At 57.8% G+C, this 23,998-nt stretch overlaps 10 protein-coding genes across 10 annotated transcripts; 3 read left to right on the top strand and 7 right to left on the bottom strand.

The window, feature by feature from the left end:
• Positions 1 to 1,484: 1,484 nt before the first annotated feature.
• DCS_06062 (uncharacterized protein) lies at positions 1,485 to 2,652 on the top strand (the record flags this gene model as incomplete). Its single annotated transcript, XM_040803354.1, has 2 exons — positions 1,485 to 1,949; positions 2,161 to 2,652. 2 exons carry the CDS (start codon positions 1,485 to 1,487, stop codon positions 2,650 to 2,652), a joined length of 957 nt encoding a protein of 318 aa, XP_040653458.1.
• A 23-nt stretch (positions 2,653 to 2,675) lies between these two features.
• Positions 2,676 to 3,682, bottom strand: DCS_06061 (alpha/beta hydrolase fold family protein; the record flags this gene model as incomplete). The annotated part of the gene is made up of 4 exons (XM_040803353.1): positions 2,676 to 2,811; positions 2,879 to 3,125; positions 3,190 to 3,432; positions 3,496 to 3,682. The coding sequence occupies 4 exons, from the start codon at positions 3,680 to 3,682 to the stop codon at positions 2,676 to 2,678; spliced, it is 813 nt and encodes a 270-aa protein (XP_040653457.1).
• Positions 3,683 to 4,202: 520 nt separating this feature from the next.
• On the top strand, positions 4,203 to 6,107 carry DCS_06060 (CAIB/BAIF family enzyme; the record flags this gene model as incomplete). Its single annotated transcript, XM_040803352.1, has 4 exons — positions 4,203 to 4,572; positions 4,641 to 4,939; positions 5,001 to 5,495; positions 5,580 to 6,107. The coding sequence occupies 4 exons, from the start codon at positions 4,203 to 4,205 to the stop codon at positions 6,105 to 6,107; spliced, it is 1,692 nt and encodes a 563-aa protein (XP_040653456.1).
• Positions 6,108 to 7,271: 1,164 nt separating this feature from the next.
• Positions 7,272 to 8,478, top strand: DCS_06059 (catechol dioxygenase; the record flags this gene model as incomplete). The annotated part of the gene is made up of 4 exons (XM_040803351.1): positions 7,272 to 7,534; positions 7,612 to 7,850; positions 7,994 to 8,106; positions 8,200 to 8,478. 4 exons carry the CDS (start codon positions 7,272 to 7,274, stop codon positions 8,476 to 8,478), a joined length of 894 nt encoding a protein of 297 aa, XP_040653455.1.
• Positions 8,479 to 8,848: 370 nt separating this feature from the next.
• DCS_06058 (uncharacterized protein) lies at positions 8,849 to 10,487 on the bottom strand (the record flags this gene model as incomplete). Its single annotated transcript, XM_040803350.1, has 4 exons — positions 8,849 to 8,981; positions 9,039 to 9,117; positions 9,185 to 9,908; positions 10,065 to 10,487. 4 exons carry the CDS (start codon positions 10,485 to 10,487, stop codon positions 8,849 to 8,851), a joined length of 1,359 nt encoding a protein of 452 aa, XP_040653454.1.
• Positions 10,488 to 11,434: 947 nt separating this feature from the next.
• DCS_06057 (Fungal specific transcription factor) lies at positions 11,435 to 13,958 on the bottom strand (the record flags this gene model as incomplete). The annotated part of the gene is made up of 5 exons (XM_040803349.1): positions 11,435 to 11,894; positions 11,942 to 12,565; positions 12,639 to 13,021; positions 13,087 to 13,316; positions 13,370 to 13,958. The coding sequence occupies 5 exons, from the start codon at positions 13,956 to 13,958 to the stop codon at positions 11,435 to 11,437; spliced, it is 2,286 nt and encodes a 761-aa protein (XP_040653453.1).
• A 1,041-nt stretch (positions 13,959 to 14,999) lies between these two features.
• Positions 15,000 to 15,314, bottom strand: DCS_06056 (uncharacterized protein; the record flags this gene model as incomplete). Its single annotated transcript, XM_040803348.1, has 1 exon — positions 15,000 to 15,314. One exon carries the CDS (start codon positions 15,312 to 15,314, stop codon positions 15,000 to 15,002), a length of 315 nt encoding a protein of 104 aa, XP_040653452.1.
• Positions 15,315 to 15,961: 647 nt separating this feature from the next.
• DCS_06055 (uncharacterized protein) lies at positions 15,962 to 17,059 on the bottom strand (the record flags this gene model as incomplete). The annotated part of the gene is made up of 4 exons (XM_040803347.1): positions 15,962 to 16,149; positions 16,222 to 16,449; positions 16,506 to 16,920; positions 17,009 to 17,059. The coding sequence occupies 4 exons, from the start codon at positions 17,057 to 17,059 to the stop codon at positions 15,962 to 15,964; spliced, it is 882 nt and encodes a 293-aa protein (XP_040653451.1).
• Positions 17,060 to 18,657: 1,598 nt separating this feature from the next.
• Positions 18,658 to 19,743, bottom strand: DCS_06054 (uncharacterized protein; the record flags this gene model as incomplete). Its single annotated transcript, XM_040803346.1, has 1 exon — positions 18,658 to 19,743. One exon carries the CDS (start codon positions 19,741 to 19,743, stop codon positions 18,658 to 18,660), a length of 1,086 nt encoding a protein of 361 aa, XP_040653450.1.
• Positions 19,744 to 20,416: 673 nt separating this feature from the next.
• DCS_06053 (uncharacterized protein) lies at positions 20,417 to 22,700 on the bottom strand (the record flags this gene model as incomplete). The annotated part of the gene is made up of 6 exons (XM_040803345.1): positions 20,417 to 20,785; positions 20,845 to 21,150; positions 21,216 to 22,022; positions 22,079 to 22,112; positions 22,171 to 22,210; positions 22,253 to 22,700. 6 exons carry the CDS (start codon positions 22,698 to 22,700, stop codon positions 20,417 to 20,419), a joined length of 2,004 nt encoding a protein of 667 aa, XP_040653449.1.
• Positions 22,701 to 23,998: the final 1,298 nt, after the last annotated feature.

The raw sequence follows: 23,998 nt of genomic DNA, 5'->3' as shown, positions 1-23,998 counted from the left end.
GCCATGCACTCGTACGAGCAGGCGAGCGCAGAGGCATCATGTAGGATCCGAGGTGGGAATGCGAGGCATCGTCGTGGCCCTGGGTTTCTCGGAAGTGGACATTTGGTTCATCGGAAGTGGACTCTGGGTTCATCGGAAGTGGGCAAAACGAGAGCCGAGAGGGGATCTAGGGGTCATTTCCAGCGCCGAGACCCCTGGCACGACCGAAAATGGGGCAAACGCACAGGGGGTGCGGAGCATTAATGCCATACCTTTGAGGTCGTACAGCACACCCAGCAGCCTGGAATACATGGATGTCGTGCACTTTTAGGTGCACTTTACAGTGGACGTGGGTGCGGTTACGGACAATAACTCCTTCTGCAGGTATTAATTAGTACCTACCTAGTACCTGGTACCTAGTAGTATCACTAGGTACCTAGGTAACCCAGTATGGAGGAGAGCTCTTACGTACAAGTGGATGCACAAGTAGAGGGACATGCACGTACCGTAGAAACCTGTTCCTGCACAGTATCCGCTTTCTGCTGCGGGGTAAACCGGCGGGCTTCCGTGTGGAAAATAACGTGCGACGAGGCCGCAGGCGCACTGTGCTTGGGTCTCGGTACTCGATTCCGTGCGGCGACAATTAATACCGCATGCCGCTCCCCTAGGCGTGGAATGTGGAATGAATGATATTGCTACGGAGTACACTTGCTACAACTGGTTGAAGTATTTGCTTCAAGTATTTGCTTGTAGTATTTGCTTGTAGTATTTGCTTCAAGTATTTGCTTTTAGTATCCGTATGGATATCCGTGGTCGACTCGGAACGTCTGTAGCTTGCTGTTGTATACAGTACACAACTACAAGTACCTGGTACAAACGTCTTGTGCCATTGCGCACCATGGAGTATGGAGTCCCAGGTACCTACAGATGGCCTGGTGCGGGCTATCTATCCATGCAGGTACATAACCACTATAACTACAAATACTAGGTACTAACCAAGTACCCAGCAGCATCATACAGCACCATGCTGCAGCGCTTCGAGGTAAACGCATTCGCACTGAATGGCCGACGGCAGAGTTCAAGGGAATGGAAATGGAGATGGAATAATGCATGATAATTCCAACATGACCAGCCAAATATACAAGTGAACAGGCAGTGATGGAAGAAACGGAAACACCTTTGTCCACGCATGGCTGCTCGTCGGCAGATACAGTAGTTGTAGGGGTGCTGGCCCTGACGTGAACATGCCGAGGGCGTCTTTAGTGGTCGTGTGCGCTGTAGCTTGACATTGTTGCCGTCATGAGCACTGTAAACGCAGGACGACAAGGCCGGGCTGGCCCGCTAATCGTCGTCACGGCTCATGCTGTATTGTACCCGTAGTTTGCATTTGCCGCACTTCCTCGACCGCCCTCTGCCTTCTGGACACCTTTCGCTCGTTCCTCGTTCCAACACGACCAAACACAGACATCCGACGCTTCGTCCCGTGGCATTGAAATCATCGCAGCATGGCCAGCCCGTACAAGGCAGAGTATCCGCCCAACGTGTCGGTCGATGCCGACATCGTCCAGTTCTTCGAGGCCTTTTATCGAGTCTCGGACACGGCCGGAGCGCACGAGCAGTACGTCGACATGCTCACGGAGGAGGCAACCTTTATCATGGCATCGAAGCGGTGCCGGGGTCGCGACGGTACGAGTCCCTCTGCGTGGCCGGGTCCGACGCTGCTGACGTGCGGCGAAAAAGAGATCCTCCCGGCGAGGATGGCCATGTGGACGGCGGTCGACAGTCGGCGGCATACGATTTCCAAGATAGTTCCCTTTGCGAGCGGCGCCCACGAGTTCTTCATCTACGGCGTCGTCTCCCTCGGCCTCAAGAGCGGCGGCAAGCCCGACGTCGACTGGGCCGCTCGAGCCGAGCTTGTCAAGTCGGCAGCGGACGGACGATGGCGGATGAAGTTCTATCAAGTGTACCTGGTAGGTCTCGTCCCGGCCGCTCCCCATCCTCTGTCGTGGCGTTTCGGCAACGGACTGACGCAAGAGTCATCTTTGCAGGATACGGCGGCCATCACGGCACCGAGGACGTAGCGGCGACGAAGTAGCCCATGGTTTGCTGAAGCGAAATTCACCTCAACCGTGCTCCGAACCGCGGCTCGCCTCGTAGTCGCTCACGTGGCGTTGGCCGCAGCTTTGTGAGGGCGAATCCTGCCACCTGCTCGAGCACCTCCTCGACCGCCTCGACGCCATGCCCGTGACCGACGCCCTCGAGCCGAAGCAAAATTCACATCAACCGTGCTCTGACCCGCGGCTCGCCTCGTGGTGGTCGCTCACGTGGCGTCGGCCGCAGCTTGTGAGCGCTTATTTATCCTGCCACCTGCTCGAGCACCTCCTCGACCTTCACATCAACCGTGCTCTGAACCGCGGCTCGCCAAGTGGTCGCTCACGTGGCTTCGGCCGCGACTTTGTTCGCGAATCCTGCCACCTGCTCGAGCACCTCCTCGACCGCCTCGACGCCATGCCCGTGACCGACGCCCTCGAGCCGAAGCGAAATTCACATCAACCGTGCTCTGACCCGCGGCTCGCCTCGTGGTCGCTCACGTGGCGTCGGCCGCAGCTTGTGAGCGCTTATCCTGCCACCTGCTCGAGCACCTCCTCGACCTTCGCATCAACCGTGCTCTGAACCGCGGCTCGCCAAGTGGTCGCTCACGTGGCTTCGGCCGCGACTTTGTTCGCGAATCCTGCCACCTGCTCGAGCACCTCCTCGGCCGCCTCGACGCAATGCCAGTGACCGACGCCGTCGAGCACGACGAGCCGTTTTCGATTCTCGTCGACGCCCCAGCTGCCGAGCCGTGACGGTTAGAAGCCATTCGGCCCTCGCCCCATGCGCGTGAACTGGGCAGACGTACCTCGCGAGGATGGCCTCGGATCCGGACAAGGGACACGTCTTGTCGTGGGATCCGGCGACGATGAGAAGCGGACAGCCCATGTCGGCGTATCGCGGCCGAGGTGCGCGCGCAATCGTGCGGCACAAGGACATGTATCCCTCGGCCGTCTGGGCGAGGAGCAGTGCTCGGATGAAGGCCTTGTGCGTCGCCGTCGCCTTGGGCCCCGTGGCCACCGAGGGCACCCACTTGGCCACGGCTTCCATGCCCCCTGGAACGAGTCGTCGTCAGCCAGCGACCAGCTCGTGGCGGCGTCGATTCGAGCCTGTGCCTACCGCTCTGGACCATCTCTATGCGGGCGTCAAAGAGCGCATCGGACGGGTTGACGGGCCCGATCATGACGGCGCCAAGAAGGTCGAAGCGTAGCGCAAGCTCGCTGACGACGATGGCGCCCATTGAGTGTCCGACGGCGACGATTCGCTTCGAGTCTAGTTTGAGCGCCGAGAGGAGGTCCCCGGCGATGGCGGCAATCGTCTCGGCGTCGACGTCCTCGCCCCGGTGGGCGGATAGAGCGCTCCCTGCGCGCTCGTCAGTCAACGCTCAACAAACGGCATCCGTCACGACGCCCGAGGCCCGTCTACCTGGCGTGTCAAAGGCCAAGCACGCGTAGCCCTGTTGCGCGAGAGAAGGGGTCATGGATGCGTAGTACGAGTGTGACGAGCCGAGCCCGTGGATGAAGAGAATCGTCACATTCTTCGGCGTGCTGTCCGCCTCGGCGGGCGTCAGGCTGTAGAACAGGTCATGACCTTGGACTTTTAGGAGCGGCATGTCTCGTAGCTTGGCTGCAAGAATCTGGACGGAGGGATGGAGGGACGAATACAGGCTGGAGGATGGAGGGACGAATACAGGATGGAGGATGGAGGGTGGTTGGTAAAGGAAGAGGGCCAGCACCTGTCCTGTGATCGGTATTTAGTATGATGCGGAGCGGGCTAGCTGCCTGGTGTTGTGAAATATACTGTACTGGTGTATTAACACGTACAGAGTCGCAGGTGACGTTACAGTGCATGACATGCTGCAGCGCACTATAAAACGGCGTAATGGTGCTATCCAAGTGCTGATTCACCTCCCTTCATAGGCTGTAGAAACTACCTGGGCAGCCGCGTGGCCGCTATGTCACCCAAATTTACAGCGGGTTCCAGGTGCCTGCGTACTCGTACAGGGGCTTCAGCTTCAGCCTTGCCGCGCCTCGTCCCCTCTCCACTCACCGCTGCCCCCGTAGCTCGTTGCCCACGATAACCTCGCTCCTTCATCAGCGGCACATCCGTCGTCGTCCGTCGTCGCAGCCGCCATGGGATCGGACGAAAAGGCCTACAGCTGCGTGGCCGAGAGCTCGCGAATCTTTGACCTCCTCTTCTCCCTCGTCGACCCTCTCTCGCTGCCGCGCGAGGCCGAGGCGAGGAAGAGCCATGTCGACTTCACCGCCAAACGGGATCAGCCGTACTTCTTCATCCCCTTCAAGGAGACGGAGACGACGGCCGCGCTAAAGGCCATCGAGGGCAGCATCGCCTCTCTGCTGGCCGATCAGCGAGAGGGCGCCGGCAAGGTCGGCAGGATTCGCGTCGACCAGGAGAAGACGACGGCCTTTCTCTTCCAGGCCTACCTCGCCCGCGTCGGTGGCCTCGGCAAGCTCGACGACAACGTCCGGTCGTTGCTCAAAGGTTCGTCAAGAATGGTTGACAAGCCCGCCCCGGCAGCTTCTCGCTGAACCCCCCCCCTGGCGCGCCAGACACGGACCTTTTCCAGGCGCAATCGAACCCGTACCGCCGCATGTCGGCCAACCTCTACGCGACGGCCGACAAGGGCGAGTATTATCACATCCACGGCTCGCTCGAGGCGTCGACGACGCTGCGCATGATTGGCCTCGACTCGCACCGGCCCGAGCTCGCGACGCACGACGACATCGTCGCCGTCATCGAGCCGGCCGTGCAGAGGTTCACCGTCGACGAGCTCGAGTCGATGAACTCGCGGAACCGACAGGCCGGCGTCAAGGCCTTCAAGCACGAAGAGTTTCTACGGACGCCACACGTAGGTGCATGCCGCTTCACCGTCGAGCCGTGGGCATCGCTTATGACCCTCTGTCCGCCAGGGATCCGTCAACTGGGCGCTGCCGCCGTGGTCCGTCGTTGGCCTCGAAGACGGCACCCCCAAGGTCCCTCTCGCCGACAGGGGCGACGACCGACTGCTCTCGGGCATCAAGGTGCTCGAGCTCTGCCGCATCATTGCCGGCCCCGTCATCGCTCGCATCCTCGCCGAGTATGGCGCCGACGTGCTCAAGGTGACGAGCCCGCACCTCAGCGACGTGCCCTTCTTCCAGGTCGACGGCAACATGGGCAAGCACACGACGGACCTCGACCTGAAGACGGCCGAGGGCAGGGCGACGTTTGAGAAGCTCCTCGCCGAGGCCGACGTGGTCGTCGACGGCTACCGGCCCGGCGCGCTCGAGAAGCTCGGGTACGGCGCGACGGCGCTGTCGGCCCTCGCGGCGAGGCGAGGCAGGGGCATCGTCTACGTCAGCGAAAACTGCTTCGGCTACGAGGGCGAGTGGGCGAGCCGGCCCGGCTGGCAGCAGATTGCCGATTGCGTACGTCTACCCTCCACGAAACTCCCTCAGCAAATGCCGCCCTCGACCGCCCGTCGTCACTGACCGTCGTCGCCGACCCTGCAGGTGAGCGGCGTCGCGTGGGAGCAGGGCAAGTTCATGGGACTCGACGAGCCCGTCGTGCCGCCGTTCCCCATCTCGGACTACGGCACGGGCTGCATCGGGGCCATCACCGCCCTCGTCGGGCTGCACCACCGGGCGACCAAGGGCGGGTCGTGGCACGGCAAGGCGTCGCTGCTGCAGTACGACCTGCTCCTCTTCAAGGCCGGCCTCTTGCCCGCGGCGGTGCAGGACTCGCTGCGCAGCCAGGCGGGCGAGTCGTTCCTCGCGCTCCGTCACGCCCACAGCGTGGACCAGATCTCGGGTCGCGCGCTCCGGCAGCTGCGGACGCTCCATGCCGACTTTGTCGACCAGCCACGGTACTTGGACCACTGGTACGCCGATGGATACGAGGTCGACGTGTCGGCCGTGCTGCCCGTCGTCGAGATTGAGGGGCTCGACATCAGCTTCCAGAGGGCGAGCCGGCCCAACGGCACGGACGAGGCGTCCTGGGATTCGTTCCGCCGCGAGGAGAAGGATCATCGACGAGGATAAGGGTAGCTGGAGCGGAGCAGGTAGGGTCCCACCCTCTCCCCTATATCAGCCCTGATAAGCGGTCGGCAGTGTTTGAACCCCCTAGCCTTGGTATGATGCATCTCTTTTCTTCCGGGGGGTAGGGGAGGGGGCGACGGACGAGACTGACACGACCTACTATTCCTAGCATAAGGAGCTATCCGCATTATACCGAGGACACCTACGGCACTTGCATGTACGGATAATACGTATGGACAGCAAAATAGTTGCCAAACTCGGACACGTAAGAACGCGTACAATGATCGGCATCGCAGAGTACTTGTATGGATTCCACCGAGCACACTTACAAGTACAGTAAATACACACACTCCTTCAAGTACACGTACACCTCCTCCCTCCTTGCTGCCCTCCGTGCTGGCAAAGAATAATTAATAAAAAAAATGCATATCCATGCAGCCTTCTGGAACACCGAGGCCAAGGCCGGGACCAGACGATGGTGGAGCCCAGCTGCTTGTTGCCCCGTCCGGCTCTCGTCGAGGCCTGCAAAAGTACCGGCACGGGCCCTCGCTTGGCCGCGGCTTCGGGCTCGGCGGACGGCGGGTAAAGCACCGGTTCCCCACCCGCCCGCTACCCCGCCGCCCCGCTACCCCGCCGCTCCGCATCCGACCTTCCCCGCCGCCCCGCACCCGACCTTCCCCGCTTTCCGCTGCGCTGGCGCCGGCCAGCTTCGACAAACACCCTCCCTTCCCCTGCAACTACTTACATTTACAGTTGTGTACACATACTTACTGCACAGTGCACACCTCCCCAGTACTCGGAATGCTCGCAGGGACTCAAGTACTTGTGTACCGGGATATGGGTCTGCCTGCACCTGCATGCGCATGTCAGTGTACGTGTAGTTGCTCGTACCGTACGAGCTCGGGACGGATACGGAGGGGGGCCCCGGGCTGTGAGGCCAAGCGACAGACTATCCCCTTCGGGGTCGTCACGGCCAAGGTGGTGTGAGCCATGAACCGACAGGCACGCCTCTCGTTCCCTCCCCTCGCGACGACTAGTAGTAGGGAACATCCGCCGTCGCCTCGGCTGCACTGACGCTCTCTCGCCTCCATATTCGTGCCTTGTCGAGTGCAAGCTTCCCGACGCTGATTACTCCTCGTCTGCCACCAACGGACAGCGTTGTCGACAATGACCCAAACCGACCGCCCCTCGGACGGCCTCGGCGCCGACTTCACGCGCAATGTCGTCGAATCCATGGGGCCCAAGACGTCGCCGCGCATGCGAGAGGTCATGGCCGCGCTGATCAAGCACATACACGACTTTGCGCGCGAGGTCCAGCTGACGGCGGATGAGTGGATGGCCGGCGTGCAGATGATCAACTGGGCCGGCCAGATGAGCGACAACAAGCGCAACGAGGGACAGCTGCTCTGCGACGTCATCGGGCTCGAGTCGTAGGTGACGCTCTCGACCCATCGTGGCGACCCAACCGGCAGACCAGACGGTAGACTGACCGATGATGGCGGCACAGGCTCGTCGACGACATTACCTTTAGCGCCGCCACGAAGAGCACCAACGGGCTCACGGCCTCGGCCATCCTCGGACCCTTCTGGAGATCGGACACGCCGGTGCGGGACAACGGAACGAGCATAAGCTTCGACACGCCCGCCGACGGCCAGATGGTGTACATGCACGGCCAAGTGACCGACGTGGCCGATGGCAAGCCGCTGGCCAATGCCACCGTCGACGTCTGGCAAGCGTCCACCAACGGTATGTATCATCGTCGTTGTCGTTGTCGTCGTTGCCGTCGTCGTTGCCGTCCTCCTCGCCCATCTGTTTTTTTACCGCGAGTGACATGATATTGCATCAGACGTCGAGAACATTGCCTTTGCTGACGGCAACCGAACAAACAGGACTCTACGAGCAGCAAGACGAAAAGCAGCAGGACCACAACCTTCGCGGCGTCTTCAAGACGGACGCCGAGGGCCGATACTCGTATTATTGCCTGCGGCCCACGCCATACCCTGTACGTCTCTCTCCGCCTCGGCAACACGATCGCTACCATCCTTTTGCCCTGCAAATGAGTCACGTATGCTTACGAGAGACGCGTGCTCCTCAGATCCCGCAAGACGGGCCCGCCGGCAAGCTGCTCGAGCTCATGGACCGACACGTCTTTCGGCCTGCGCACATCCATCTCATGGTGTGCGCAAGCGGCTTCAAGTCGCTGACGACCCAGATCTTTGACGAGGACTGTCCGTATCTCGCCAAGGATTCCGTCTTTGCTGTCAAGGACGATCTCAAGGTGCGCTTTGTGCCACGCTCGGTCGAGGACCCAAAGGCCGAGTTGGAGCTCGAGTACAATATCAGCTTGGCGAAGACGCCAGGCGCCCTCGATTGAGAGACAGGGAAAGATAAAAGACGAAAAGAGGAGTGAGATGTGACGCTGTATGGCCTGGCTATTATCTACTTTTTTTTTGCCTACTTTTTGCCTAGGGTATACTAACTCTCTGCAAATTCTTCGTCTCTCCCCCATACGTGACAATGGTTGAACACCAAGTTGCCGTCCATTCTCAGGAGCTGAAGGCGACAAGGCCCTGCGACAAAGGCAAGGTAGATTATTGCACAAGTAGCCCCAAGTAGTACGCAGCACTGCTTTCTGACATATTTTCGGCCAAAGGCTTTCATGATCAATAACATATTTCAGACCAAACTCCAGCTATGTAGGACGAAAAAAGACATTCAATACACAGGCGGGCCAACTCTGGCCCTTAATTCGACTCTCCAATGATGACGCCGCTGGGAAGCTCGAGTCCGATGGGCAGCCCCCTGATGAACTTTTGCGCAAAGACCTCTCCGCGGCGGGCCGCAAGCTGCTCCTCGACATCCTTGTGCATGTCATACCTGGCAGGCAAGTCAGCAATGCAGTCTCTCTCGGGTCATCATCATCGGCAGACGTACGCGTTCATCTCTTCGATGGTGAGGATCTTCTTGGGATCCTCGACCTTGTACGTCGAGATATTCTTGTTCACAGAGAAGCCTAGAGGGGGGGCAAGCACGAGATTAGCGAGACCGTCGGCGGATAGGCCGGGAGAGAACCGACGTACCAATTCTCTCGTTGATGTTGTAGGCCGCCTTCGCCGCGGCGGCCTGGACGCGGGTGACGCGCGGTAGACGAATGTCGTCGTAGACGGCCATGACTTCGTCAATGTCGCCGCGGAAGTGGTCCTCGCCAAAGAGGATTCCGAGCGCCGCCGCGTCCTCGATGGCCATGCAGGCACCCTGGCTCTGGTGCGGCATCATGGGATGGCCGGCGTCGCCGAGCAAGCACACGCGGTTGCGGCTGAGGTAGGGATAAGGATCGTGCAGCCAAAGTCTCCAGGGGCGAATCTCCTTTCCGATGGCGAGATGCTTGAAGACGTTTCGGTCGAGCTCGGGATACGGCGCCAGGAGCTCCTCGACGGGACGATCCTCGCTCGCCCAGGTCTGGGTCGCGTAGTCACCCTTTTCGCGGGGGAAGAAGCAGTAGTAGGAGAGAAGCTTTCCGTCGTTGCAAGGGGAGAGCACAATCTTGTCCCACTTGCCCTCCTGGCCACCCCAGTACTCGAGCGCGCTGTTCTGCGAGTAGTCGACGAGGCCGGCGCGGACGGCCTCCTCCGTCGACACGTTGGTGTGAAGACAGCTCTGCTCGGCCGGACGCTTGGCCGGCTGGATGCCGATGGCCGTGCGTACGGCGGAACCGATGCCGTCGGCGCCGACGATGATGTCATGCTGCGCCGTGACGCCGTTGGTAAAGGTTATCGTCGTCGTGTCGAGGTTGATGGACTCGCACTGGGCCGAGGGAGAGGCATGTCAGTTCGGCCTCGCACACACACGACCATGCATGCCCACACACGCACGTCCACGCACATGCGCGCATGCGTACGGGCAAAGACGAAAGCCGCGGATGCAAGTCTGCAAGTGTCTGGAGTCGGGTGCCGTACGTACCTTGTGGTTGACGTGCAACGTCGACGGCGTCCCCTTTCCCTCCTTCTGGAGGGCGCAATCCATGAGCATGCGGTGCATGAACTGCCTGTGAAACATGTTGTAGACGAATCCCCAGCGCTTCTCGTAGTCGTCCAAGTCGTACACGCTCACGGGTTCGCCCGTCTTCCAGTCACGGTTGATGAGCTTCCGAAGGACGACAGGATCGCCCTTGGCCACGTCGACGTCCCAGGCGTGAAGCCAGCGGGTGCCGTTGGCGGCGCAGGATACGGATGCTCCCACCTCCCCGGCGAAATCGGCCCTTTCGTATATCGTCGTGAGGTGGCCGGCGCGACGGAGGGCGATGGCTGCCGACATGCCCCCGATGCCGCCGCCGATGATGCCGACATTGAGTCGGCGCCAGCCGGGCGTTTCGTTGGAGCCCATGACGTATGTACGAGTCCTGAGTCGAGTCGACTCGAGAAAAAGGATGAAACAAACCGTAAAGCAGGATGAAATGAATGAGAAATAGGACTACGGAGTGTATACTGGCCAAGTAAGTTGTATGTGTATACTGGCCAAGTTGTATGGAGAATGACGTGGACACTGTAGAACAGGAAACGATCGACCTTCCAGAATGGACAAAAAGGTTATTTCATAGTATCATCGCTGTCCATCGTCACGCGGCCTACGAAGAGCGGATGCTATATAGCTGCGAGGACGCCGAGACACAGTACAACTCGCACGGAGTCAAGCGACGGCGTCATCCTCTAGGAGTTAGTTGGTGGGTGGGTATATCTGCCAACATATTATTGCATATCTGAGTGCATGTTTCTGTTTGGGGCGTGTTGTGTAGAGTCGATTCGCCGACCGAGTGAGTGCATTACCCGACGTCGGCTACGGACCCTTCCGACGAGAGGCGTTGGGATCCTGAATCCCACGACAGGATTTGGGTTCCATTCGACTTGTCAGATTATCCGTACCGTGCTAGTGGACATTATTGAAAACTCACATTCTTACAGATATCTAAACCTACATATTAATATTTATACAGTATATACAAGTACAAGGTGGTAGATGCTCGCGTTGAGAGCAGTTGATAGTGGTTAGCCGAGCTGTCCGCACGAAAAGTGGTTGGTCAACTACAAACCTCGCAGCAGGGGTGGGAAAATTCAAAACCGCCGAGATGAATAATGCTGCAATACGTATATGCCGTAATATTTCATAGTAGTATTTACGAGGGTCGAGGAAATTGGGCCGTAAACCGACGCTTGAAACTCCCAAAAAATTCACCGTTGCCCAAGCGCCTTGCTATACGGAGTCTTTGAAAACCACATACGCACACGCCTTGCATCCCTCGCAGAAAACAAACAGCAGACAAGAGTCGAAAGCTCCTACTGCACAAAGGGGAAGCTATCCCACTGTGAAATGTCCAGGCTGTCCCAGCCCAAAAATACATCTTCTTCACCGGAGCCCGTGGCAACGGGCCGATGCCATGCTTGCCAGCCGATGCCATCGCCGTCCTCGATGCCGTCTCCGGGAGCCATCGGCCCGTCGTAGCCTGCCTCCGAACCCGGCAGCCGCTGGCCGTCGGGCGGCACGGTGTCGTGGAGGGTAAAGAGCTTGGACACGTAGCGACTCCGTCCCTTGGACGCGATCCTCTCGCGCTGCTTGGCGACGGCGTTGGCGAGCAGAGTCAGGATCTCGTGGTAATGCCCGGCCTGGGGACTCTGGCCGGCGAGAAATTGCAGCACGTCTCTGGCGCCGCCAAAGGCCGACTCGATATCATAATCGATGGATCGTTTGGCAAATATCTCGAAGCCAAGGACGAGGCCGGCGGCAAAGACCAAGGCCCTGCAACGCGCCACGTTAGCCTTCAACGCCGCTGGCGCATTGCGTACGGGTAGAGCGAAGATGGGATCGGGGTCGGGTGATCATACTTCATGATGCACATGTTTCCGTATAGCAGGTTCGCGTGCAATGCGTCGACGCACGTCTGGATGAGGAAGACGGCGGCGTCGAGGCAAGCCGAAGCGAGGTGCGACTGGGTCGCGCCAACGCCGACGCCGTGGGACGGGGGCGCTGTCAAGGTCGATATCAAGACGGGGCGGGTGACGAGGGTGACGGCAAAGTAGTAGAGACAGGAGACGTGAATGCTGCCGAGGGCACCCTCGAGCATGGACGCGCCGGAGCCGGAGCCGGAGTCGGCACCACGGGCCGCCCGTCGGAGGCAGTCCGGAAGGCGCGTAACCCACAGCTCAATCTCGTTGAGAAGCTGCTCCACCATGGCCGTCGACAGCTCTTTTCGTTCGTAGAGCGAGTCGACGATGACGTTGATGATGGACACGATCTGGTGCGAAGCGACGAGGCGCTGCATCGCGTCGTCGTCCTCCTGCTGCGCCTCGCGTGCCACCTCCTCGAGGAGGCCCTCGACGTCCGAGTGAAGGCCGGCGGTCGCGGCGGGACGACCGAGGATCGCGTTGGCCAGCATGTCGACGATGCGCAGGCTGATCCAGACGCGCAGCCTGGCGGACAAGGTCGTGAGCAGAACAGACGCGGCGAGAGGATGAGGATGCGCACCATGCTTCTCTCACTCACCTGAGCTTATCCTCGGCACCGTGCATGACGGCGTACGCGTCGCGGCTATGCAGACCGAGGGCGACGGCGGCGCGCGTGGCGATGCCGAGGTACATGAACGCCGCGTTTCGTCGACACTCGCCGAGGAGGTAAAAGGCCATGAGGAGAAAGGAGCGGACGATGTCGATGTCCGGGTCCTCCAGCATGCCCTCGAAGGCGATGGCCTGGGCCTGCCGGAAGCACGGCTGACCGACGTCGCGCGCCGCCGTCGCCGACTTGGCCTGGGCACCGATTGCCATGGCCAGATGCAAGGCCGCGCATCTCTGTCGGCTCATGGGCTCTCGGACGTTCACGAGGGCGTCCTCGAGCTCCGAGGGCGAGAAGACGTCCAGGAAGCCTTCGGTCTGCGTTTCGTCGATCCGTCAGTCGGCAACGGCCGGGAACGCGTCGGAGAGGGAGCGGAGCATACCACGTGGCGATAGCACTGGGCGTAGTCCATCTTGGAACCTTCGTCGAGGTCGACCAAGGACGAGGCCGAGACCGAGGATCGGTTCCTGTCGCCGTCGCCGAGGGCCGACTCCTTCTCGAGCATCGTTTCGCTCTGGGCGTTGTGAGAGAACTGCGAGGGGCCGATCTGGTCGGCGACGACGCTCCGGACGAGCTGGAGAAAGGAGAGGGAGGCCGCTCCGCCAATGTAGACTTGTCGTCGAGTCCGTCAGCAAGGGCCGCTCGAGGCCGGAGGAGCGACGTACCCCGTTCGCCGCGCAGGTTCAGCAGCATGCGCGAATGGGCGTTTGTCGACATCGACGACGCATCCGACCTCCGATGCGGCTGTCTGTGCACGGAACCCCGAGGGCTCGGCCGAAGCGCCATCAGCCGCGGGTCCGGCCGGGCCTCCTGGCTGCGGAACGTCTGCGGACTCAGGATGGGGCCGACGGAAGCGGCCACGGACGTCCCGGGACCCGTTGACGTCGTCGTCGCCGCGGTCCGACCCGACGGCGACGGCCCCGGGGTGGGCACCAAGCGTGCCGTGGACCGCGGAGCACGCGTCGGTGAGGATGCCGATGCCGGCGTCGGCATCGGCAACGGCGGCGGCTCCGAGGCCGATCCCGCCATCGGGTTCGGGTTCGGCGTCGGCGTCGGCTCCGGGTTCGCTTTCCGCTGGCGGCCGGAGCGGAAGGCGCGACCCTCGAAGGAGATGGTGCATGCGCTGCCGATGCCACGACGCAGGCAATGCGCGCAGGGGACTGTGCCGCTGCATTTCTTCTTCGCCTCCCGACAAAAGTTGCAGGCCTCTGCCGCCCGAAGACGCTGGCTCGGCAGCAATCGCGGGCGCGGCATGGCGATCAGCAGAGAAGAAGGCTATGTCGAAGATCGAGACAAACGAGTCAATCAGCGCTTTGGCAGGCAGGCACGTACATATCGGTCGCTCTTTCCATGATTGTGCGCTGCACAGTGCACAGTGGGGCGGGTACTGTCAGTTCGCACGGAGTACAAAGTACAAAGCCCTGGGGAACGTCGCCTCCATCTTGGGGCCTAGAATCTCTTCCCATCTTCTTTCTACTGTACAGTAATAATCCTTCCCACCCCTCAACTCGGTCGTCGTGGAGGGAACTATGACAATGGTTGACCCATGTCACCATGTGAAGCTTGTAACTAATTGCACATGTATCAAGTTCTACTACAACTATACTACAACTACGGAGTATGCTGTACCTAAATACTTTCTGCAGTGTGCATATTCGTGTCCTGGGCTGTTGACGCTCTTCTGGCGGAGCCATCTCGTCCAACCTGCTTCAGTACAAGCGAGTAATTATATGTCCAGTCACTCAGGGACGGGCCGGTCACACTGTTGTAATCGCGTAGTGCCCGGTATGGCTGATGAATTCGCCATCAAGCAGCATGGTAACTGCTACTGGCTGCTTGGGAGGTTGAATCCATCGCCTGGGCTTCACCCTACCTGCACCACTGTCAGCATCTAGCTACCCATGCTGGACCGAGCTGCACGAGTACAGACGCCTAACGTTTGAAGGCGTACAATGTCCTCCGTGTGTGCGTGTACGTTCTCTACCTGCCGCTGGCAACGCTTCCAAAGCTGCTCTTGGTCGATTCGTGGCAGACAAGTACACTTGCACGGCCCTTGGAACACTGCTGTTGTGGTACGTTCCAGCGTTGTGAGAAGGGCATGGGTATGTGCGGTGCAGTGGAATGTCGGAGTTACCGCCGTCAACCAGATGGCATTTTCATCGCACAACTATCATGCTCTCCTCGAAAGCGTAGTCAACCGCCGCAGTAGCAGCATGGTCAGCAGCCATGACGAAACGGACAAAACGAGCCCGCCTTTCCACGACGGACCTGTCATCTTCTTCCACCATTCCCTTCCTAGATTTTGCACATCTCAATGCAGTTCTGACACTTCAGCGTGCACCTCTCTGGATGTTCTTCAATCTCAATCACCTTGTCGATGCAGTCTTGAATCGTGTTGGCGTTGTTCGCATCCATGCCGTGACGCAACACCATCCTGTCAGGGTCCGTGTTGCGGAAGTAACCCGTGCACATGCCCCCTACTCGATAGTATTGGCTGATCTTGATCGGGTGTCCGACTTCCTTGAGCACCCCTACCAGTTCCGGCTCTCGTTGCGTGCAGTTTGGGTCTTCGCACCCGCAGAGGATGAGACGCACTTGGAACATGCACATGGCGAGGTGACGAGACGGAACACGTTGGGTCCAGTCCGAAAGCAGCGTTGAGCGGTAGAGTCGATGGTGAATATCCGATGCGATAAAACGACAAAAAGGAGCATGGCTGGACTTTCTTGCCCATCCTGACCGAGATGGGTGCATTCGACGTTGTCGACCGCAACGAAGTCAGGTGGCGAGGAAGACGCATCCGCGGTGTGCTCACTCATCATGGCACAATTAAAAGAGGTAGAAGAAAGTTCCACAAGGTGAACAGTTGCAAAAGACAAAGCTGCTGCATGGCTGCGACGTGGCGCATGTGGCACGCAGGGGAGGGAGGTGAGATGCACTTGTGATACTCTTGATGCAGTTGACTTGGCTTCCCAGGCCGGGACATCAAGGTCGTCTGACCGTTTGAGAGCCAAATGAAATGGAAAAGTCTTCAATTCATACTCGGTCGGTTCAGTCGGACGACAAGGAAGCCATGTATGAGCCTCGAACATGGTTGTGAGTTCCCCAATTCTAACCACGTCGTCCACAACCATGTCGTCCACAACCACGCGAAATTGACCATTCGGTCGAAAGCGGTTTTGACTGCAACGGCATCAGCAATCATCATTACGCCATTCCATCACTCGCTTCCGTGCATCCTCGACGACGCACCCCAATCAAGTCAAACTTCGTGCCTCCTTCTCCATGGCGTCCTTGCTCGGGCACCATTGGTCCTGCAGGTCCTTGTCCAGCGTCTTCTCGTACACGCTCTTTTCCCACCACTCACCCCAGCTGGTGAGGAAGATGCGCTCCGGGTCCGATGGGAAGTCATCGCGAAAGAAGGCCGCAAGGATGCTCCGTGCCCCTACGAATTCTTGTCAGCGCTCGCGTTCCCGATCCAGTCGGCAGCCCCTAGCTGGGCAACGAATGGTCTCACCTTCGGGTACTGTCTTGGCATCGGGCATGTCCATGGTCAGATTCATGCCGGTCGAGCGGCCGAGGCCCGTGTTGGGGATGAGGCCGGGTGAGACGGCGACGACGCGGCACTGGCCGGCGAGTTGACGGCGCCACCAATGCGCACCGAGGAGCTGGACAAATTTGCTGCCGGAGTAGATGTGCCACGTTTCGGCACCCGAGTTGGCGGCGAGATCCTTCGTCAGCGTGCCTGCAAGCTGTTTAGTCGAATTACCACCGCCATGCGACCGACGCCGGGAGTCCTACGAGGGTCCGGCACGTTTCGGATGGCACCGGAGGAGACGAATACGATGCGCGTCTGCGACGATACGAGCTTCTCCCGGAGCAGATGCACCAAGTAATGCTGCGCAAAATGGTTCACCACCGCGGCGTGGCACCAGGATGACCCGTGAGGCCCGGGGCCGTCGGCAGCCGTTATCATGGCGGCATTGATCATGAGGTAGTCAATCTTGCTGACGCCAACCTTGTCGATGACAAGACGCGAGAATTTCTCCACGTTCTTGAGATCCAAGAGCTCGAGCGGCAGCACGGTGACGGAATTGGCAGACCGATCATAGGGGATCTTGTCAAAAGCCGCCTCCGTCTCCGCAACGTCTCGGGCGCCAAGGATGATCCTGTACGGCGACTCCTGCGTGAGCAGCTGCTGAGCGGCTTCGAAGCCCTGGCACGGCCGAGTCAGCGGTCAGCGGCCGGACAGAGGCGAGCAGGGACGAAGTGGAGGGTCGGGAGGTGAGAACTCGTAGACGTACAAGTCCGGAAGTGATGCCTGTGGCAACGACAGTCTTTGCCAGAGAAGCCATCCTGTAGATTTGCCGTATGTGTTCGGTGAATGCCAAACGGTATTTTCTTGGTAGGGAAGAATGTGGGAGTTGGTTTGGGTTGGAGGCGGCTTCGAAAGTTTTCTACATGTTATCCTCACGGACGTATGCGGGGTTTGTATTTCTAAGCTGGTTAGTTCGCTTGATGACGAGCCGCAACATCCGTTCCCTTCCTCTCCTTACATGTAGAGAGGAATGCGTTGGATAAAAATATCTTCGACATCTGCTGCATCGGCAGATTTTAATGCCTACCTATCACGACGGCCATTCTCAACTACTGACACACATCTTTTCGCTTCGTCAGATTGCATGCCTTTTGGGGCATCGCAGGTTGTTGGTCTGGTACACAAGCGTGTGACTGATCGTGCTACAGCGCCGAATACACGGTTGTTGATGTTGATCTGCACATGTATGTACAGTAATGTAATGGCGGGGTTATCGGAGTTGGCCAGTCATGTCCGTACTCCCTGTGCGGAACAGCCGCTTGTCCTGGTCGCCTTCTCTGAATCCTGACTTCATCCACCTCCAAAATGTGGGAATAAGCAAAAATACTATGGCGTCTTGCTGAAATTCTTTCCTTGATCCGTTACGGGGGAGAAGAACACCATTGGAACTCTCATACTCCTGATGAGGCCGTGGCTGGTGCAGTTGTGTAGAAGTCAGGGTAAATAGCGCAAGTCATTGCCGCAGCATTTCCTCGCGCAGCTCCATCTTCAGTAGAGTTCTTTCTGTTGAAGGCCCCGTAACCCTTTCCGGATGGTACACAAATGGCAGTTGGACTGATTGGAGGCTGACATTCTGTCGGGACTCTTCGATCTCGATATGACGCTCGGAGGCATCGCGAAATGCTGCAACATAATACGTGCCGCCAAGACCTCGGGGTAGAGCTTGAGCAAGCATCAGTGGGTAGTTTCCGCTGCATTTCTGACCTGCATCTCTTCCGTACCTTTAATGTGGCAATACGGTCTGCACTTTGGCTGACCAAGGTGGTCCTGCATCCATCTCATCACAATCTGTGTTGATGGCCATTGAGATGTTAGAAATCAACAATTGTTCTTCATGCGTTTCCTTGGATGTTGCCTGTGCCATATGGGCGCATGCATGATACATCTCACCGTCAGCCGCTTGGTGTGGGTGAATGCGTCAGACGGTCCAACGACTTGGTTGGCATGTGCACTGGCTGAGAATGGCAACTATAAATATATGTATCAGTACGTTTGCGTACATGTTGCCTCTGTTCCCCCACAAAACTTGTCGACGCCTACCGAGCACCTGTCGAAAAAGTACGCTCCGATGCATGGGGGTACGGTACCTCGATGAAGTAAGTGTATTTGTGGGTGTAGTATTCAGGTAAAACATCTCGGCTGACGTCCGGGGAGGCCTGGCCCAGGCCGCATAGTGCGCCTTCATCCATCACCGCTAGTTTCGAGTCGAGACCTAGGTAGCACATAAGATACGGGACGGAGTGCAGATGACCCATACCTGCAGAAGAATCCTTGAATGCTTGTCAGCCCCTCTCCCCCCTTTCAGCGGCCATCGGCGAAGCCACTCGTCATGGTCTCGCAACCACCTAACCCATCTCACTCCGTGTAAGTAGGTGTACCATGAGGCTTGGGTGGCCATTGCTGGCTACGCCATGGCTCGCCGATGGTGGGCCAAATGCAATCAAAATCTTTGAATACAATAGCATGCTGTTGCCGGTTTGCGTAACTTTTTCGCAACGCTTTCGTGAGCCAGACCGTGTCTGGCGACATGAGTGCCAACGTAGCAGCGGAGTTGCCATCCAGCCGGATTGCTTCCATGGTTATAACTTCGACGCGTGTCCCGTCTCCAACGACCCGTTCCCAGATTAGGACATCTGCACCGTCTGCAATATCGTTTGCGGCATCGACATGCGGGAGTCCCATTATGGCGGAAAGGAAGGACACGGTTTGGGCTCGAAAGCGGGTGTGCCCTCCACAGAATACGACGGTGACGGAACGACTCCTAGCACTTGCTCGCAATGGATCAGTCGTCGTGTTTGCAGGTGGGAGTGCCAACAAAGCCACCGTGAGTTTAAGTTTGTCCGAGACATGAAGTGGACCATCGGACATGCCGATGATGACATGGTCGATGGACATCGTGTCGAGATGAATTGCCTCTGACGTGGTGAACCTGTGCTTCACGAGCATTTGAATGCCTCCCGGGAGTCTTTCGGCGTAGTCGAGAAGTTCGCGAGACATGCTTCGGGAGGCTACGCGTCGGAATTTCAAAAAGATTCCATCTCCCTGGGGGCTGTCGACATAGAACAGACGCTTCCATGGCCGCTGGCTGAGTGCAAGGGAAATCAAATCCGGCACAGAAAATGGGACAATATGCTTGTCGATCTGGTCTCCCGCGATTCTCGCACCCGTATACTCGAGCAACGGTTCCGTGATCGGCAGAAGCCGAGCATCCAAGCTCTCGGATGGAATTTCTTTGTCCGCTCTCAGTCTGTCAAGAATCAAGTACAGGTCGTTAATCAGCCTTTTCGAGCGCCCAAGGAATTCTGCATGCGTCGCTGCTTCCGTGGCAAAGCGATTCAACGGGACAGCAATGTCGAGAACTGCTCGTTGTCCCACTCGGATCCTGAGTTTTGACAACATCGCACTCATCGTCACTTGCACAGCCAGCTCGAGATCCTCCATGTCGGGCGATTGGGGTGGCGCTGGTAGCAACAAAAGGGCGTACTCGCAATCCATCTCGGCCTGTGGCGGTCAAGGTACGACGGCTTCCTCGTCAACGCCTGTCAGCTCGGGTCAGCTCGTGTCAGCGTGCTGGCTTCTATACCAGATTCTCTCCACCGACGGCAGGTATCTGGATTGAAGGATGGGCGGTTCGATATAGGTGCTCGTCATGAAGTTCTGAAGTGTGCAGGGAGGAAGTCGGTGAGTGTGCGGAGGCGGGCTGCTTCATCATCAAATGGCAGTCGCGCCGAAACCCACAGAGCAGGGACTGGGACGTGCCTGCCGTCGCCATTTTTGGCGTGTGTGGAAGTCGCAATGAATCACAGCTCCTGCCCTATGCTAAGCAGCTGCCATGGCCACACTGTCACCTGTGTCGACGCGGCAGGTGCTCTCTGCTGTCTGTGCCACTGCCGTTGGCTCAAGCTTTGCACAAAAAACCTGCACATTTCTCCGTACTCGGCACAATTTCATCACGAAGACAGGTGGCAAATTCTTCATCCACCAGATGTCGGACTGCATTTGTTTCATCTCGGCACGTACAGCAATAAACTCCAACGCATCTCTTGGGATCTATTCCGGCCTGGACCACAATACAATCTGCATCAACTGTTTCTGGGCAACTGTCAGACCACAACTACGGCATCAGCCCAGACTCGAGCGTCAAACTCGAGTCGCTCTTTTCCCTCCTCATCGTGTCGACTCTTGATCCATTCCAACAAACGATGCGCGGCAACTCGGACCGCCGTCGAAGCAGCCTATGCTTAAAGGCGGAGATGAACAAGACGCCCACGATGACAACCGTCGTGGTCCCGCACACCTCCCAGAAGAATGCCTCGTCTCTGCTCGTCTGCGCTAAACCGCTGAGGTTCATGCCAAAGTAGGAGGTGAAGAAAGAAAGAGGCAGGAAAACGACGGTGACGCTCGTGAATATGAGGATGGCCTTGTTCTGGCTCTCCGTCGCCACGGCAAGCTCGTTGAGCTCGATGGTTTGCTGTTGAAACACCTATCCCAGGCCCTGTCAGTCCTCGTTCTCCTCCCATCGGAGTACCTGTGACAGCTTACAATGTTGAGAGAATCTTGAAAGTGGTCGATGAGCCGGTCGACATCACGGCTTTGCTCCTCGAGGAGCCCGCGCGCCCAACTCAAGCGTTCGGCAAACGACTCCGCCATCGGATCTTGGTTTGCTTCGATGCCCTCGGCATCGAGCTCTCCCTCCATCCGCTCGCAGTCCGTTTGCATTCCCAAGATGACTTCCAGTTTGTTCGACGTGGCCGTCTTTATCGCCTTCATGCTCCGGATGCAATCGACATACCTGTTGACCAGCTTTGCTCGATCCCCTCGAACCCATGGCTCGTTATGTTGCTTCTTCTGCCCCAACAGAAACGTTAGGCTTGTCCTAGTCAACTCCACAGAGGAAATTCGGTGGTTCTTACCAGCTCCTTGGCAATGTTTGAGTACGCTTGCAGATACGAGATGGCAATTCTCCCATGCCGAATGTTGTGCGGTGCAACGGCAGCTTCGGTGAAGAGGTACACAATGAGCCACTCGACCGTCCTTCTGCCCCAGCGACTGGTTCCGCCGTTGAGAAAGGTCTTCATGGTATGTCCAAGGACGGACGCTTCCGGATCTTGCAGCACCAACTCCAGACGACTTGCCAGGTGATTTTTGAAGTCGTCACCAAGATAGTCGACGCCACTCTGGTTCGAAAACGTAAGGAGAAACCCTGTCATGATGAGCGAGAGCATGAGCCAGGAGATTTTCATTTTACGCAGAACCCTACCGTCTGATCGATGAAAGGCCCGCAATTCGCCCATCATCAGTATGGCGTTTTTGAATTGATGGTGCGTCGAGAGACCTTGGCTGTTCGTCTGGCTGAACAAGGCTTGCCTCGTATCCAGCGGGCTGGCGTGGCCCACCACTGTTTCTTCCAGCATGAGCGGCAGATCGGCAACTACCATGTCCAACGCTCTCAGTTCTAGATCGAGTAGCCCTGCGCGCCATCGGAGATCATGCTTCTGTCGATCTGTGAACCCAGATAATGGGTCTCGTCTGGGCCCCGCAGTTTCGAGTCTCTCCACTGTTGACAGAGTCTCGATGGCATCGAGATGCTCCTGCAACGTCTTATCCGCGAAGAAAGACGTCGTGACGATCTCGGGATAGGGCCAGCCCTCACTTCCCGTGGCTGAAAATGACTTTCCGGCGCAACGATTCCCGGAGTAGTTGAACAGGTCTTCAATCGTCTTTGGGCCGATTAGCTACCTCTTGGGAGCAGAGTCGCCAGCCCGTGGAAACGTACCGACTGAAGCACACCCCGGCCAATGGGAACATGTCTATGCCATGTAAGCTTCCCACATGCTCTTGCGCGACGCGTGAGGGATAGATTCATACATCCAACGAACGTCAACGTCGGAAGGCTTGCTGTTCATGTCTGCAACCACAACGTTAGCAACGGCCGGTTGAATTTCTCAACGATTGGGAATTGTGCTACATCGTTCGATATTTCCCAGAGAGTCCGTGATATGAATACCCTGCTTGGCGCCGATGTCCGTAATGCTGATGGACACATATGATCGCGGTGCCGCAAACACGTCGATAATCGCCTGCGTGCACTCGTCGATTTCGGTCGCATTTATTCTTTCCCCGGTGAGTATGCCTTTTATGGAATCGATCGTCGTTGGGTGTTCCAAAAGTTTCCTCAGCCGTGCCAGTGCCGCTCGGGCCTTCCTTCGCTGCGATTCCTTGATCTGTTGTACCTCCGCGTGCTGGACGTCAGTGTGCGTCGTTCGCTTGCTAAAGCTTTGAAGAATCTTTATCGTGCTTGTTTCCAGTCTTGACGGGGCCCCAGGAACTGAATTATTCGTGTCGGGGCGTTCGGATGGCAGCACTCTGTTCTCGCATCCCTGCGTCGCAGGCTCCATGACGCCGACTAACAGAGGAATGCAATGTGAAAAGATGATCGGTTAATTGGGAATAAAACAATGCAGAATTCAAGCTTCGCTTACTCGCCAAATATTTTGAGAATAACCGTTATCATCTATTGGTGGCCTCTGAAAATGGGTGCCTTTGCGACAAGGCGCTCTTCGATCATCAGCCATCTCCGCATCAGGGAAGCAGGACCACGGGGATGTAAAAGAGTACAATTTTTCGCCTCGGTATTCCAATGCTTCGACTGGATAGCACAGCACGAGAACTCATCCTACCCCGGTCAAGCTGCCTGATGTCCCCTGCCACAGCCGGGCCGTTGGCGTCAGGAAAAGCCGTCTCACCCCAGCCCCTGAGTATTGGGCGCCTCATCCTGCTGCGAAGCACATACAACGTATAGCAGCAAAGCGATATGTGCGCACACTCTCCAGACGCCTCGTTGCGACACAGAATGTACGGAGCATGTGCGAGCCGCATCCTGAACCTTGCCAGCTCATCCACTTGCTCGCACATGTGTAACCTCATCCCCTGTTGGTCGCAGGGGCTGGTGGACGATATGAGCACTCCCCGATAGTACATGGCTGTACCCATACAGGCATTGATACCTGTCCTTTCCTGTGCTGTGCCAGATTCTCTGATAGGTCGGGTATCAGAGCGCTGGGTGTGCAGCGTGATCTTTGTTGACAAATGCCACGTCAGTGCTCCTTGGCCATTTACCTTTGATGACTGGAGAGAATTACTCAATCTGCATGGATCCTCAGGACCCCAAACTTGGTCATCCTGCATTCGTATCCTTTTCTTCTCTCCTCCCCCCCAAGGTGACCCTGGCTGCTGACTCCGATAACTCCAGGCAGTCCACCCTGTGGTTCCGACCACACGTCCTTGACTGTAACGAGGACTCCTGTTGTGGCTTGCCGAATTGCGCCCCAAATTATTTCAAAATGTCAGCTTCCAAAGCAAGTTCAATGGAGCGAGCTTACGAGCACCCTTCTGTTCGCTTGCGTAGGAGCAGCTCGGTTGTACGATACCTTCGCCGTACCCAGCATGCTGCTAATGAACGCCAGCTCACGAGGAACCAGATCAATATCCGGACTAGCTTGAAGCAGCAGAAGATTCCTCGTCGCTCAAGTCACGGTAGAACTTTCTAAAACTCAAATTCCGTGCCTGAGCTAGCCATACTCACAACGCTGCAGATGAATTGTCTGGTATTACTTCCGGTCCGTGCTTGGTTCATGTCGACTCGACTCTTCAGCATCTGGCCGCAACCGAAGATACAGACAAAGACGGTCGCATT

This window comes from Drechmeria coniospora, chromosome 03 (genome assembly GCF_001625195.1).
Source record: "Drechmeria coniospora strain ARSEF 6962 chromosome 03, whole genome shotgun sequence".
In the NCBI taxonomy this organism is placed as follows: Eukaryota; Fungi; Ascomycota; class Sordariomycetes; order Hypocreales; family Ophiocordycipitaceae; genus Drechmeria; species Drechmeria coniospora.
Note: the sequence above shows the minus strand (reverse complement) of the source record. Positions and strands in the feature narration are given on the sequence as shown.